Source organism: Sprattus sprattus (genome assembly GCF_963457725.1).
Source record: "Sprattus sprattus genome assembly, chromosome: 1".
NCBI classification, from domain to species: Eukaryota; Metazoa; Chordata; class Actinopteri; order Clupeiformes; family Clupeidae; genus Sprattus; species Sprattus sprattus.
This window is the reverse complement of record NC_137920.1, coordinates 53,637,861-53,652,876: the sequence shown is the minus strand read 5'-3', so window position 1 is coordinate 53,652,876 and position 15,016 is coordinate 53,637,861. Positions and strand designations below refer to the sequence as shown.

Here is a 15,016-nt window from a genome sequence, read left to right as displayed (position 1 = left end):
AGTGTGACTGTAAGAGGACGTGAAGAGAGAGACAGAGATGGAGGATAGATGGCGAACGGCTCAAGATAAGGCAGGAGCTGACCTAGCGAAGATGAATAGAATGTCCATTTAATTTTGAATCTGATGGATGAACTACCTGCTCCAACTGGAATCATTCAGGGTGGAGTAAAACAGTTGGCCAAGTGTGTTTAAAGGTGTTTTTTGTTTTAGGTTTATGTCTACTAAAGTTAGCATGCTAACCAGCCAGAGACACACCATACTCACTCATGGTACCATTTTTTGCCACAAGAGGCATGAGTGAGTCACCATTGCCAAAACAGCAAGGCAAAGCAATAGGCTGTCATAGACATAAGTCCACGCTGTCAGGTATGGTGTTATTAATCACTAAAATCCAATTTCAGATGCCTGCAAAAATGCACAGATGTGTGTGGCTGGGGATGAGCCTGCTACGTGTGTGTGTGTGTGTGTGTGTGTGTGTGTGTGTGTGTGTGTGTGTGTGTGTGTGTGTGTGTGTGTGTGTGTGTGTGTGTGTGTGTGTGTGCGCGTGTGTGTGTGTGTGTGTGTGTGTGTGTGTGTGTGTGTGTGTGTGTGTGTGTTTGTGTGCCAGTAAGTCACTGCAATAGGACATAGTACAAGTCATCATGTTAGTTCACTTAATGACGGTATTCTCACTGTGTAATTAATGAGATGAGTGTGTGAAAAAGAGAGACAGGGAGTTATGCCTGTGCATGCATTTATATGGGTGTGTGTGTGTGCGTTTGTGTGTGTGTGTGTGCATGTCCACATCCATACCTTGGTAGAACAAGGAGAGAGTACTGCTTGTGCATGCATTAATATGTCTCTGTGTGTGTGTGTGTGTGTGTGTGTGTGTGTGTGTGTGTGTTTGTGTGTGTGTGTGTGTGTGTGTGTGTGTGTGTTCTTGCCCATACCTTGATGGGAGAGATGTGTGTGTGGGAGGCATAGCCGTGCATGGCGTCCATGGCGGCCAGGTTCTTGTCGCTCATGTGCAGCATCTCGGCGCTCTTGCTGTGAGCCAGGTGGGCAGGGCTATGCTCCAAGGGGGGGGTCTCCTCATCCTGGTATCTGTATTTCTGTATCACAGAGAGGCAGAGAGAGAGAGAGAGAGAGAGAAAGAGAGAGGAAGAAATTGTGACCATTGTAAATAAGAGTTCCAGTTATTCAGTATTTCAGACAGAAATGGAGCATACTTATCGTTACATCGTTACAACGGAGCTCTCTGTTCCTCTCTACCTCTTGCTTTCTCATTCCACAAAGCCTATCACCAGAGTTCTGACACACATTACTTGAAGCTCTAGTCGCTGATTCTCAGCTCTGCAACGTATCTACAGAGAAACACTAGAAGGAAATATCTCGGCAAAGCTCTGCGGGATTGTAATCAGGGATTCTCTGTTTTTCACCACATGTCAAGCCAAAGACTTACATTCTAAAACACACACCGTTTGTCCTGAAGGTTAGGCTAAATGGGGCTCTTAAGGATCATATTTAAATATATATATATACAGCCGCGGAAAAAATTAAGAGACCACTTCAAAATTATCAGTTTCTCTGGTTTTACTATTTATTGGTATGTGTTAAAGTAAAATGTACATTTTAGTTTTATTCTATAACCTACTGGCAACATTCCTACCAAATTTCAAATACAAATATTGTCATTTAGATCATTTATTTGCAGAAAAATGACAATTGGTCAAAATAGCAAAAAAGATGCAGTGTCTTCAGATCTCGAATAATGCAAAGAAAACAAGCTCATATTCATTTTTAAACTACACAATACTAATGCTTACACTTAGGAAGAGTTCAGAAATCAATATTTGGTGGAATAACCTTGATTTAAAATCACAACTTTCATGTGTCTTGGCATGCTCTCCACCAGTCTTTCACATTGCCGTTGGGTGACTTTATGCTACTCCTGGCGCAAGAATTCAAGCAGCTCGGCTTCTTTTCATGGCTTGTGACCATCCATCTTCCTCTTGATCACATTTCAGAGGTTTTTTATGGGATTCAGGTCTCGAAATTGGGCTGGCCATGACAGGGTCCTGATCTGGTGGTACTCCATCCACACCTTTACCGGCCTGGCTGTGTGGCATGGAGCATTGCCCTGCTGGAAAAAACACTTGGGGGGGGAGTTGGGGAACATTGTCAGAGCAAAAGGAAGCAAGTTTTTCTTCCGGGACAACGTTGTACTTTGCCTGGCTGAGGTTTGTAAAAGACCATAAGGATTGAAAAAGCGACCATGTGTTGGGCAAAGCTGAAAATTGGACTCATCAGAGAAGACGAACTAGAAGACCCTCCAGTCCGCTTTTTTCAATCCTTATGGTCTTTTACAAACCTCAGCCAGGCAAAGTACAACGTTGTCCCGGAAGAAAAACTTGCTTCCTTTAGCTCTGACAATGTTCCCCAACTCTGAGAAATGTTTTTTCCAGCAGGGCAATGCTCCATGCCACACAGCCAGGCCAGTAAAGGTGTGGATGGAGTACCACCAGATCAGGACCCTGTCATGGCCAGCCCAATTTCGAGACCTGCATCCCATAAAAAACCTCTGAAATGTGATCAAGAGGAAGATGGATGGTCACAAGCCATGAAAAGAAGCCGAGCTGCTTGAATTCTTGCGCCAGGAGTAGCATAAAGTCACCCAACGGCAATGTGAAAGACTGGTGGAGAGCATGCCAAGACACATGAAAGTTGTGATTTTAAATCAAGGTTATTCCACCAAATATTGATTTCTGAACTCTTCCTAAGTGTAAGCATTAGTATTGTGTAGTTTAAAAATGAATATGAGCTTGTTTTCTTTGCATTATTCGAGATCTGAAGACACTGCATCTTTTTTGCTATTTTGACCAATTGTCATTTTTCTGCAAATAAATGATCTAAATGACAATATTTTTATTTGAAATTTGGTAGGAATGTTGCCAGTAGGTTATAGAATAAAACTAAAATGTACATTTTACTTTGACACATACCAATAAATAGTAAAACCAGAGAAACTGATAATTTTGAAGTGGTCTCTTAATTTTTTCCGCGGCTGTATATTGTATCAGGGTGTTGTAGGTGTCTTTCAACAGTCATCATAAAATTACTTTTCTGTGAAGACACTTTCTGCTGCATGTGTTCACATCCTTATGAAAAATAAATCCTCTCTCTTTTCAAGGTGTCCTCCATAAATGCTGCCTTGTAAACATTAATATTCACAAAGCGGTTTCCTTTTTAAGACATTGTGCTTCTCATCTCCTACATTTGCTAACCTGACAGTGCCTGTAACTGAAAAGACACTCGGAAAATCACCCTGGCCTTTCTCAGTTATCAGGAAGAACAAAAAAAATCATTGGTTGAGATGTACAGGTCAGAGGTCAGAATGCTCGCCTTATCCAGGCACAGAGTTGAAGTAGCATTATGCAGTAATTATACTTCAGGGTTAGGGTTAGGATAAGCAGTTTAACCTTCAAATAACAGCTTAAAAAAATGTCGCCACTACAATGACTATTAATATGAAGAATCGCCTTTGTGCTATTGCCATACCAGGGTCAGTAGGCATATAACTTCGTTCTGTAGATTTGCCTGAAGCCGCCCGATTTCTACTGTCTGCCTTGATGTTTGACTGTGTTAGGACAGGTGTTGACTAACTAGTTTGTTATAGTGTCAAAGTAAGCATATTTCAAGAGGTTTCGCTAGATTTGGCCGTTGCATCTCATTAGCGATTAGCAATTAATCTGTTATGCTACTTTTAAAGAGAAATATCTGTAAAATGTTCCACACAGTACTTGAGTTGCTGAGCAACCCAAAGCAGACTGGTGGGTTTGGCACAGAGAACACAGCACCCTGTTCTCAGGTCAGCCGAAGCCAACAGGAAGCCCCACAGGCCAAGCACAACCACAGCACGGAGGAGACTGTGCCACAGTCAGATCAGAAGTGAGCAGCCGCAAACTCAACATCACGGTGGACTGCAGGGGAGAGTGGAGGTGATGCTGGGGGAGAGGGGGGTAGTGGGGAGGTGGTGGTGGGGGGCAGTCAGCATTGCTATTGTATCACATAACCCTGAGCCAGCAAACCCCACATGAGTGAGAAGGAGGGAGAGAGATAAATGAGAGGGGGTCAAGGGAGAGCAGGAAAGATGGGGGAGGAAAACAGCAGAGAGAGAGAGAGAGAGAGAGAGAGAGAGAAAGGAGGAAAGAAGACTACAAGAAAACAATGGGCAGTTCAAAGAGTACAGTAATTTAAGGAGATGACAGTGCAGAGACGGGAACAGAGGGAGTCGAGAAGAAATGAAAAACAGGAAGGTGGCCACAGTAAGAAGAGGAGAAAGAGCGATTGAGACAGAGATAGAAAATGTAGAGAAGTGAGAAGGCTTTACTCTGATGCATCACAAAAAGCCATTTTCATGTTACGGAGAAAGATATCCAATCAGAGGCCTCGCTTCGAATCCAAGCCAAAGGACAAACAGACAGCGTTACCAGCAAACAATGCCCTTGTGCCGTAGTCAGTGCTTATCTTAGAGTCCACTCAAGCACTCATCTTATTACTACCCTGTGAAGAGCTTTACCCAAAAAAACATTTCTGATCTGATGTCTGCCTGTATCAAACACTGTGTCCACCTCCAAAGGTTAATGTAACCAAATCCCTGCATCCCTGGACTGATCCCTTAGCAGATGCTCGGGCAGTGGCTGTTGACCAGTAGCCTAGCCAGAGACAGAGAGAGAGAGAGAGAGAGAGAGAGAGAGAGAGAGAGAGAGAGAGAAAAGGGGAGAGAGAGGCTAAAGAGTAGTGGACAGTAGAGTAGGCTTGCTGTCCAATCACTCAAATTTAGCATTAGAATGGGATTTAGAGAAGGGAAAACGTCTAAAACCAGGAAGATTAGAAGTGTGGCATGCAGGCATGGGATGGACTGAGTTGGATGGACGGCAACTTTGATCCGTTATGGGTATTAATGGTGCCTTCCTGGCTTTATCTAAGCTCTCCGTTACCCGCATCGCAAAGCAGTGACCTGCCTCCATTTGTTCAGACAGCCATTCAGTGAGGAGCTCATCCAAAAGGTCCTGCTCTTTGCTGGGAAATTTGAAACCCGATTCATTCCTTTTTTTAAGAGGGTTGGGGAGCTTTTGTAATCTTTTTATCGATAGGTGAGTGTACAGAAGGAGAGTGGGAGAGTGGTGGGGAGAGGAAATTACCTCAGTCCAGACTCGAGCCTGGGTCCTCATGGGTGCTGGAGGAGTACACGGTGTGGGACACTGACACTACCAATGCGCTGCGGCTCCGAACACAACACATTCCTGACTCAGTGTGTGTGTGTGTGTGTGTGTGTGTGTGTGTGTGTGTGTGTGTGTGTGTGTGTGTGTGTGTGTGTGTGTGTGTGTGTGTGTGTGTGTGTGTGTGTGTGTGTGTGTGTGTGTGTGTGTGTGTGTGTGTGTGTGTGTGTGTGTGTGTGTGTGTTTGTGTGTGTGTGTGTGTGTGTGTGTGTGTGTGTGTGTGTGTGTGTGTGTGTGTGTGTGTGTGTGTGTGTGTGTGTGTGTGTGTCGCCTAACAGCCTGTTTGCACCGACACGAGAGAGAAAAGAGAGAGAGAGAGAGAGAGAGAGTATGTGTATGTTTGTTCAGTATATTTTAAAGCAGGTCCATGTACTGTACGGCTTCTGCTGTGGGCTACCAGTTGTGCTGTGGATCTGAGAGCAACATTTGGCCAGTGGAATGGCTCCCACCACTTGTTTATTACTGTCCTCCAAAAGTAGGTTACAGTGAGTAGGGTGAAGAGGCTCATGGGTGGAGCTAACGGACTGATGAGCATTATTATGCAGCCCTGAGAGATAAAGCGCTAACGCGCTCAACGGCAACACAACTGTATGGGAGAGCCCACTTCACACTGGAAGGTTTTCTGCTGTGTCGTCTCTTGGATGCAGCCCTATTTCCCTCTTGCTGGGAACTACACACCGTATAAACTCGTGGACCTCTGCCTCTGCAGGAAACAGCCTCTAGTAAACGGTAATAACACTCCTGACCGCCGCTAAGGCGCACGCTCACTGAATCGTGGAGGACATGCGACAGTGAATAGTGAATAATGCAAATGTAAATAAGAAACAGTTTAAGAGTCCCATCGATACCAGGAGAGGTAATTACACATGACATAGAGAAGAACCGTCCCACCAGCTGCACTTGGAGAAGACAGTTATTGATTGGTTGATTGCAGCGCTGCCTGGTGAGTGACACAGTGAGTCTTGAGTTGCTCCGTGAGGAGCTTGGCGACCTTCCTTGGTCTCCTTGATCTTCCGGTAAAGACCCCACACGAGGGGCCCCTGGGCGGGGGTTAGGATTGATCCCAGCCCTTTGAGTTGACGTGCCATCGATCCCAGTGTCCTTAATAATGACTGAAGCTCCTGGTTAGTCACAGTATCATCTCAGGCCTCCCGGATCAGATTACGTGAAGATGACCTCCACTGTATGACCACCAGTGCCATTACATCATAGAGTCCAAAGCCATTATGAAGACAACGCCTCGAATTACAAGCACTAGGCTATGAGCTGGGGATATGGACACTATTTCATATGAGGATCAAATGTATAGGATTTCAGTGTGCTATAAGTACAGTATATATGATTTGCATTTAAGGTTGTTTTTTTGAGTGCAATGATTCATGTCAGATCAGAGGATTACCCTTGAATGTGTTGTTCAGCGTTTCATTAGTCATCAGGAAGGGAGTTCGCTAACGGGCTAGATTGAATCCACCTCCTAACCCACATCAGGCCACCTGACACCAGATCTAACAAGCCTTCCTGAGTCATACCATATGGCAACACGCAGCGCTGAATCAGAGCTAAACGTTTTGGAAAACTTGTGAAACATAAAGAATAAAAAACCTCACACCAGTCACTATTTCATTTAGGCTTTTTAGCATGTATGAAGGAAGCGTTGCCATGGAGTAACCTTGGAGTTACCTTGGAGTTACCATGGAGTTACCATGGTGTTAGGCATTGTAAAAGCAGCTCTAATTATGATTTACATAACAAGAACCTAAAGCTATGAGAGTTATGGAGTACGTGGTACACTGCACATCATAATGTAGTTCAGTATATGTCAGTTTGTGAAAGCAACACATGGTGGGCCAGAGGCATCCCACACACAGCCAACGAGGCAGCCAATCAGAGCCTACATCTACACAGCCATCCCCCACAATGCACAGGCAGCCCTACAGCTAGCCTCATATTACATCTCATAACTTCCCTCATATTACATCTCATAACTTCCCTCATATTACATCTCATAACATCCCTCATATTACATCTCATAACTTCCCTCATATTATATCTCATAACTTCCCTCATATTACATCTCATAACATCCCTCATATTACATCTCATAACTTCCCTCATATTACATCTCATAACTTCCTTTATGTGGAGGGAACAAAGGGATCGATAAATTGATAATTGGCACAACCGAAAAGCATAGCCCAAGACCTGACAACCCTTCCATCCATTCAGTTAAAGATTTTCTGTCCAACTCCATGCATATATTTAGGAGGACAGGCTTCTTCTTTTTCTGCTGAGCTGGCGTTATTCTGACCCATGAAATGCTCAGATTGGAGAACGGCCATCTTAAGAACAAGTTTGTGCAACTTTCAAACATTTCTGCATTTGCGATTAAACACACTTTTGCCACATTTAATTAGCGAGGAGAGTTTAACCCAGTCCCAGAAGAGCCGTGCTGACCGAGAAACAGAGAGAGGGAGTGAGAGACAGAGAGAGAGAGAGAGAGAGAGAGAGAGGGAGAGTGAGGGAGAGAGGGAGAGAGATAGAGAGAGAGAGGGAATGAGAAAGAGAGAGAGGGAAAGAGAGAGAGGGAGAGGGAGGGAGAGAGGGAGGGAGAGAGAGAGTCAAGCCCTCACTAAAACTTCCCTCAGAGTAAAGCTCTAATATCAGCATCTCCTGGAGGCTCCTACAGAGCTTAGCGGCACAATGCCTGAGGCTTAACTCAAGGGGCTGTTAGTGTTATCTTACCTTGCTTGAGTGTCCCTGATTGTAGAGTCACTTAACAACATCCACAAACACACAAACACTGATATAGCCATTGATCACAGGTACCTGACAACACCATCACCCCTCCTCCCCCGCATCACCTCCTCCCTCCCTCCTCTCGCCATCCCCCCCATTGTCTATCCACATATCTCTCTCTCTCTCTCTCTCTCTCTCTCTCTCTCTGCCCCCTCCCCTACTTCTTTTCTTCTCCTTTGCTTACTTCTACACCCCTTCCAATGTCCTTCACTCACAAAACTCAGAATACACACATCCTCATCACAACCCTCCTAATCCTCTTTTGGACTTCCCAAGGCACGGTTACCAATAGCACTCCGCCGCCATAGCATCAGAGGCATTCACAGCTCTTCTGGTATGGCAGCGCCATTGTTTCTGAATCTGGTATGTCAAACTGCAGTGTTTCTGTTGTCTGTGGAGCGCACAGGGCTCGAGCCACAGACCGGCAGACAGGAGACGAAACACCCGCCTCAGCTCACCTAACACCAGCCTATCCATTATTCATCACGCTCTATTCACAGCATACCTGGCTCAGATACCTCAGAAAGGAGAAAGGGGAGAAAGAAAAAAAACCTCTATGCAATCCAGAGGATGTCGGGCAGGAGAATGCATTTTTGGCATATGGTGCCAGATACAGATGAGATATTTGTCTGGCCGTGGTCACTGTCTCCATCAGACTGTGAACAATGCGTGAGCGAAAAAAAGAAGGCAAAATCTGTGTCATGGAGACTGAAAAGGCACAAGGGGTGAAACAGCAACAGTGGGAATGACCTCAGCTATGGAATCTATTGACTTTGCATTGCATCCACACGTTACCTGCGCCACATTGCCATCACATTCTTATTAAAGATATCATATAAGACCACTAACAGGCACTAACAGATGGTACTTTCACTCAGGCTTACAAGAGAAGCAAGACTGTAGCCCTCAGCCTCAAGGACAGGTCTCATTAGCGCTGCCGGCCATCTGCAGGCTTACATGCTGTGTGTTGCCTTAGTAAACTGCCATTGGCCACAGTGAGAAGTATCACTACATTGATGAAGCTGTAAATGCCACATCCATTTGATTGTCTCTTCATCAATTATGTGTTTGATACAGTTCCACTTTTTCAGTACTGTTTCAGTTCACTGCTTATCCAGTGATCAGTGATCTTAATTACTGTGTGTGATAATTGGAATTTCAGAATCTGTCTGTTCCAAAGGGCCTATTCTTTACACACGATAAGTTCTTGTTTATAGTATCTTAATTACACCATTCGCGAGATTGACTAAATGTGCTTGCATATGCCTCTGTGTTAGTATGCTATGAGTAATAATGTAGTGTACTACTTTCACTATTATCATGTTTTTTACAAGACCACCACTAGTATCCATTACTATGCGAGTTTACTATCGAATCTGTCCGCCATTGTTTTCTGACTGCTATTCCTTATGCATGCTGCTCAGCAGAGCAATACACCTACTTTCTTTAGAAAAAGTGAAAATAAAATAATTTTCCTTAAAAACACAGCAAGTCAAGTCCCTTCGTCCATTCAAGAACCTTCGTAGTGTGCTACATCAAAGACAACCACACTGTTTTGACCCTGGCAATAATTAACATGAACCAACTGGGTAGCTTACTGTATGTACAAAGAGCCTCGAATGGCCATTATAACAGTAGGATACAGTAATACCAGGAAGCCATACACCAGAACATTAAGTTAGCACAATAAAACTGCGAGAAAACACAAACATCGAAGGTTTGAAATGACAGGAAGACCCCGAGTTGAGCAGCCATATTATTCACATAGCCGGCGAGTACAGTATAATAAGTAAGGTTTTCAGAATACTGTGTGGGTTCGCGTATACCCACAGGAGAGACTCAGAGGGAAAGAAAGAGAGGTTCATTCATCATTTTAAAAGCAGTCTCCTACACGCTCCATTTTTCATCGCGGCTTCGCGTGCCGTGATTTCACAGTGTATTACAAATTCTTCCCCGTCATCTCGCCATCTCATCACGCTGTCACATGCAAAAAAAAGGAATTAGACCAAAACGTTCCACCAGCTCCTAGCTTACCTTGCAGCCGAACATGAGGGAGAGGGTTCGTTTGCTACAAATAACCTTACACTGGCACATCACCGGCGAAAAGCACTTCAAATTCCTCAAAGGCGGAGACATCATGTCGATACCCATAGACCCCACCGACTACACTCTGTCGCCAGCGTCCCGATGCTGGAAGCTGGAGACTGACTAGGATAGGCGTGGAGGTGATAAGAAGGCAGGTTGGAACAACCACTGGTCCTGTACTAACAAACATTCAAAAACCCACCCGCATGGAACCCCATCCTAGCACCAGGCAAATACCCACAGTCAATTAACAGTTTTACAGCAACAAGAGGGAAGTGGTCGCCTGAACTCAAGGTTTCTGAACTATATCATTCTGTGATCATATTTCTCTAACTTCAAGACAACCAATCGCGTTTCACATCCTTCCGCTCTCTCTCTCTCTCTCTCTCTCTCTCTCTCACTCTCTGTCTCTCACTCTATCCCCTGTGACCTGTCGACCGTAAAGCTCCTAGTCCAGGCGCAAACATCAGCGAGAAAGTGGTTTGTACAGCCTACGGAGATTGCCAAAAGTTGAGACAAGAAGTTGAACTGTCAAGTGAAAATAACTTTGGAGACGTAATACGCGGCAGATGTTCAATTACTTTGATCTATTCAACCTATGGAGTCTCTTGTAAAAATGGCATACCTCTTTATGATGGTTGATTTACCTTAGTATCTCATTTCGCCCAATTAAGACATTTGTGATGGTATTCATTTACTGCTGTTGTATTATCTTACAGTAATGTTGTCACTGGAATATGAAAGTATGCCCTCTGGCGGCGAGGGCTGAGGATGTGCATATGTGTGTGTGCATATGAGTAAACTCGTGGGTGTGTGTGAACTCTCCATGGTCCTGAAAGTTCGTCAGCCATCTTTGAAATTGCGAGAGGTGTTTTTCTCAAAGTCTAACTGATTGCCTAAACTCACAGGTAGGCATGTGTTATAAAACCCGAGGAAATCTTAAAAAGGGGACTCTTGTACAAACAACCTCTTATTCATGGAATTTACAGATCACACGAAGGGTCCATTTTATACACGACAGGCTACAGCCAAGCTCTGCAGCTGGATATAACCTGGATAAACTTTGACGCAGAGAGCACAATAAGCCACATGTGCAAATGTAATCTGGATCAAAGGCCAAATAATGTGGAAAGCGTGACACTTAGTGAAAAACTCACTAGGTGCACACAACCGAAACACGATGGTCCAAGGAAGAGTCCAATGAAATATAACATAATTTACCAATAGCCTACATGCCATATAAATATGTTACAGGTAGCATAAGATAACTCGCGATGACGGCTTGTAATCGCAGGGCGGCGCCGTTGAATCAGGTGAATGCAATATTGTGCATTCATCTCAGGACAGACTGCGGAGTGAGCCCCAGCGCTCAAGAGTGACGTCAGTGTTGAAAAGAACAGATGCGACCGCGTGAAAAAAATGACCGGCGGTGACGAGGCGAGCTGCCCTTACGGGTCTGGAATCGTCCCCTTGTCAGAGTATCGGCATTCAGCCACAGACGGCAACCGGAAGACAACCAAAGTCAAAATCTCTTCTGAAGACAACATATGAAAAACTATTGCTTAACAAATAAAGCAATGAGGGAAATCCGTTCTTTATTTTACGAGGGGGCCTGCACCGTAGCTCTGAATTCACCATTGGAAGGAAATCCATAAATCGTCAACTGAGTCAATTACAAAAGCAACTGCAAATAATCCGATCAACAAATATCTGAAACCTAGTTTCATTGCCATCATCCGGGGCGAGTGAGCAATAACTACAAATAAACTATTTCTCCTTTTAAATGTGAATACAGACCTGCAAAAAACACAGGAGCTTCTCAAAATCGAAAATAAAATGTATTCTGATAGGAAATTAAGCATTTATTACGTCACCGAATGCTACCTCTTTTTAAGAGATTAAAGTTACATCATTTATCGTCAGTTCTAACCACCTTGCTCTGTTAGTGCAGTGTTGAACGGAAGTGGTGGGCGATCATATGCGTTCGTGTGTTTGAGAGAAAGTGTGCATACTACTGTAGAACTGAACACAGCGTCCTTCTCTGTGGAAGTCTGTGGTTTCCATGGATATGTGTGTTCAAAAATAGTCTCGACCTTGGCTTCAGTGTGGAGGCAGCACTTATGATAAAAAAGATTTAGATGTTTCTACCCTCTCTCTCTCTCCCTCCTGTATATGTTTGACGGAGTGAGTTATTCAGACTGACCACCTGGGTTCATGTGTCATCATAACTTAGTAACATAACAGACACATTAATACTGAGCAGAAACCAGTTGGTAGGCAGGTAGACGTAGTCGGGTTGCGGAGTAAACCAAACTATGTACACATACCCTAATACTGCAAAGGGTTACATTTATGACTGAGTATGTCTCATCTTTGTGCCATGCTAATAGAGACACAAAAAAGCCTGGATGCTCTCCAGCATGTTCTCGCATGCGAAAAATATCAAGAGGAGTGTAGCTACTGCTAATAGATTAGACTATGCCTGACTAGTCTAGGTAATGGTGCTGTGCACATTACTGGGAAACATTACTGAGAAAATCATATATCAAGTGAAAAATGCAAAGTTTGTTTAGCAAGCACAGAAATCCAAATATAGAATTGTAATACACTATCATTGTTTTCATTTCTCTTCAACTGAGATGTGACAGACATGCTTAAACACTTTACTGCCCATTACTGTTTTTCACTATCTGTTGTAGGTGCACATAGGTTAGAGAGGAATTGATGAAAGGGAAAGATTCATTAGGACGGGAACAAATGACAGGCTCAGTTGAGCAACACTCACTGCAGAGACATATGCAGGCTAGATAGCAGTTGAACGCACTTCATCTGAGAAGCACAGGGAGAACCCAGGGTTTTTCCCAATTCGAAGCAAACTTCATTGATTAATGTATAACATACATATTCATTCCTGCTTGCTGTCTGGCTTTGCCCTGAAAAAGGAGGAAAGGGTGGATTATCAAATGTACTAAGCCACGTTACATTGGAATTACACAAACTAGTCTTGTTTCTCATTAAAATGTGACGTATTTATGCAGAAGTAACTAATTCTCTTAGCCTGGATACCAGACTGAACTGAGCCCCGCCCACCACATTTGTGGTCTGGGAAGTTCGGTCTGGCACTGCTCCATTGGGGAGAAATGATCAGTTTTCAGCAAAATGATCTGACCAATGAAATTGTCAGGGTGGGCTTTATACGATGATGGACAGATGATCAACCAAGGCTTTGAATTAACGGTTGATTCGAAATCGTACCAAGAGGGCGGCGTCTCGGGAGCCTGCTGTAAGTGGGAAATATTTTATGTGAATTAAGCTATCTACACAACTTTTTTATGTCTACATGACTTGGTTAGTTGTGTATGTGCTACACGAATGTTTTATGAGTATTGCAGGTCCTAACTGAAGCACAAGGCCATTATTGTTAGGTTAATGCTAACGCTTAGACCAAAAACCCATTGAAACACATAGTGGCTAGCTAGCCTCGCTGCTAATAAGTATTACGTGAGCATGCATATCTCACAGATATTGACAGCGCATTCATTTAGAAAGATGGAACAGAGAAACGCGATCAAGGCATTTGTTGATCGAAAAGATGTTTTTGCCGTCCTTCCTACGTGATCCGGTAAAAGTTGAATGTATCAGATGGTCATACTACGTTGCTCTGATTGGTTCTAGGTATCCAATTGAGCGAAGAGGCATTTTTTTTCCTGGTTCGTGAAACACACCCCATAATCACAGCTCAATGAAGCAGTATCAGACTCACATTCTGACAAGAATTATGAGTATGACACCGTCAGGCTATAATTCTCGCATAGCATTCAATTTATTCAACTGAATCATGTCAGTAAAACCTATAAAGTAAGTTTACAACCAGTAAGGAAAATTTTGTCTTTGGGTCTCAAGCTTGCTTTATGTTTTGTTTTGATGTGGGCTATACTTTATTCCCACCATGAGATTTTATTATAATTATTATTAGTAGTAGTATTATTATTATGTGGAATTGACAATGCTCAAGAGCCAAAGCGTTCCACTGCTTTGTTTACTTAAAGTCATTCTTGTTTTTGAAACAACTGTTCAACTTATTCAGACTGTGTCATTTCTAGATGAAGTGACATTGCAGTATATTTTTCTAGCAGCAGTGGCATTGCAATATTTTCAACCCAACCTGTATATGATTATCCTCAGTATGTGTCGGCTTATCAAGCCTGTATCACACTATAATGTTAAAGTTACAAAATGAAATAAAGAACATCTATTGTTCCCATTTCATGTTACCTTAATTTAAACAATTTAATTGGAATTAGTTGGTCAAGTATAAAAGGGAAGTGCTGTGATGATTTCATACATTCATGCGGAACCAATGATCAAGCTACAATTAAGTACATTTGACGCAATATTTTTTTCAGTGTTGGTAGACAGCTCACGGTGAAATTCCTTCATAAATTAAATATGTAACTGATCTAGAAACTATCAGGTGTAATAACTTACCAATGTTTTGGTGAGTCTGTGCTAGTAACCCCTAACTCTTATACAATATATTATAGATTATATTCATCTGTTACGGATTTGTAAACTGTTTGAAACTTGAATAAGCCGAGAGGCAAGAACACCATAACAACTGAAAGTGAATGTCATGGAATCTTTATTCTGTATGACAATGCCCTACATCAGTCCTACATCACTGTTGTTAGAGTCAAGCAGCTGTTGATACTTGTCTTGTTGAGAAGTGTTGGTTTTGTGAGTCATTGTCAGTTGAGATGCTGTCCATACCCAGTGTCAGGATACCATATTCCCAAACAAACTGCCTTTTTGCTCTCTCATGACAGGTTCTTTGAAAATCCATTTTAAGGAGAGGAAATAGAATTAATCTTTTG

General features: G+C 43.1%; 1 protein-coding gene across 1 annotated transcript in view; it reads right to left on the bottom strand.

The window, feature by feature from the left end:
- Nucleotides 1–10,193, bottom strand: part of dlg4a (discs, large homolog 4a) — a gene marked incomplete at both ends in the record, with an annotated part of 59,262 nt that extends 49,069 nt beyond the window's left edge. The window contains 2 exons of the mRNA XM_080847568.1: nt 930–1,091; nt 10,092–10,193. Coding sequence (XP_080703694.1) covers nt 930–1,091; nt 10,092–10,193 — 264 coding nt within the window. The remainder of the gene's footprint in view (nt 1–929; nt 1,092–10,091) is intronic.
- Between the last annotated feature and the right edge of the window lie 4,823 nt (nt 10,194–15,016).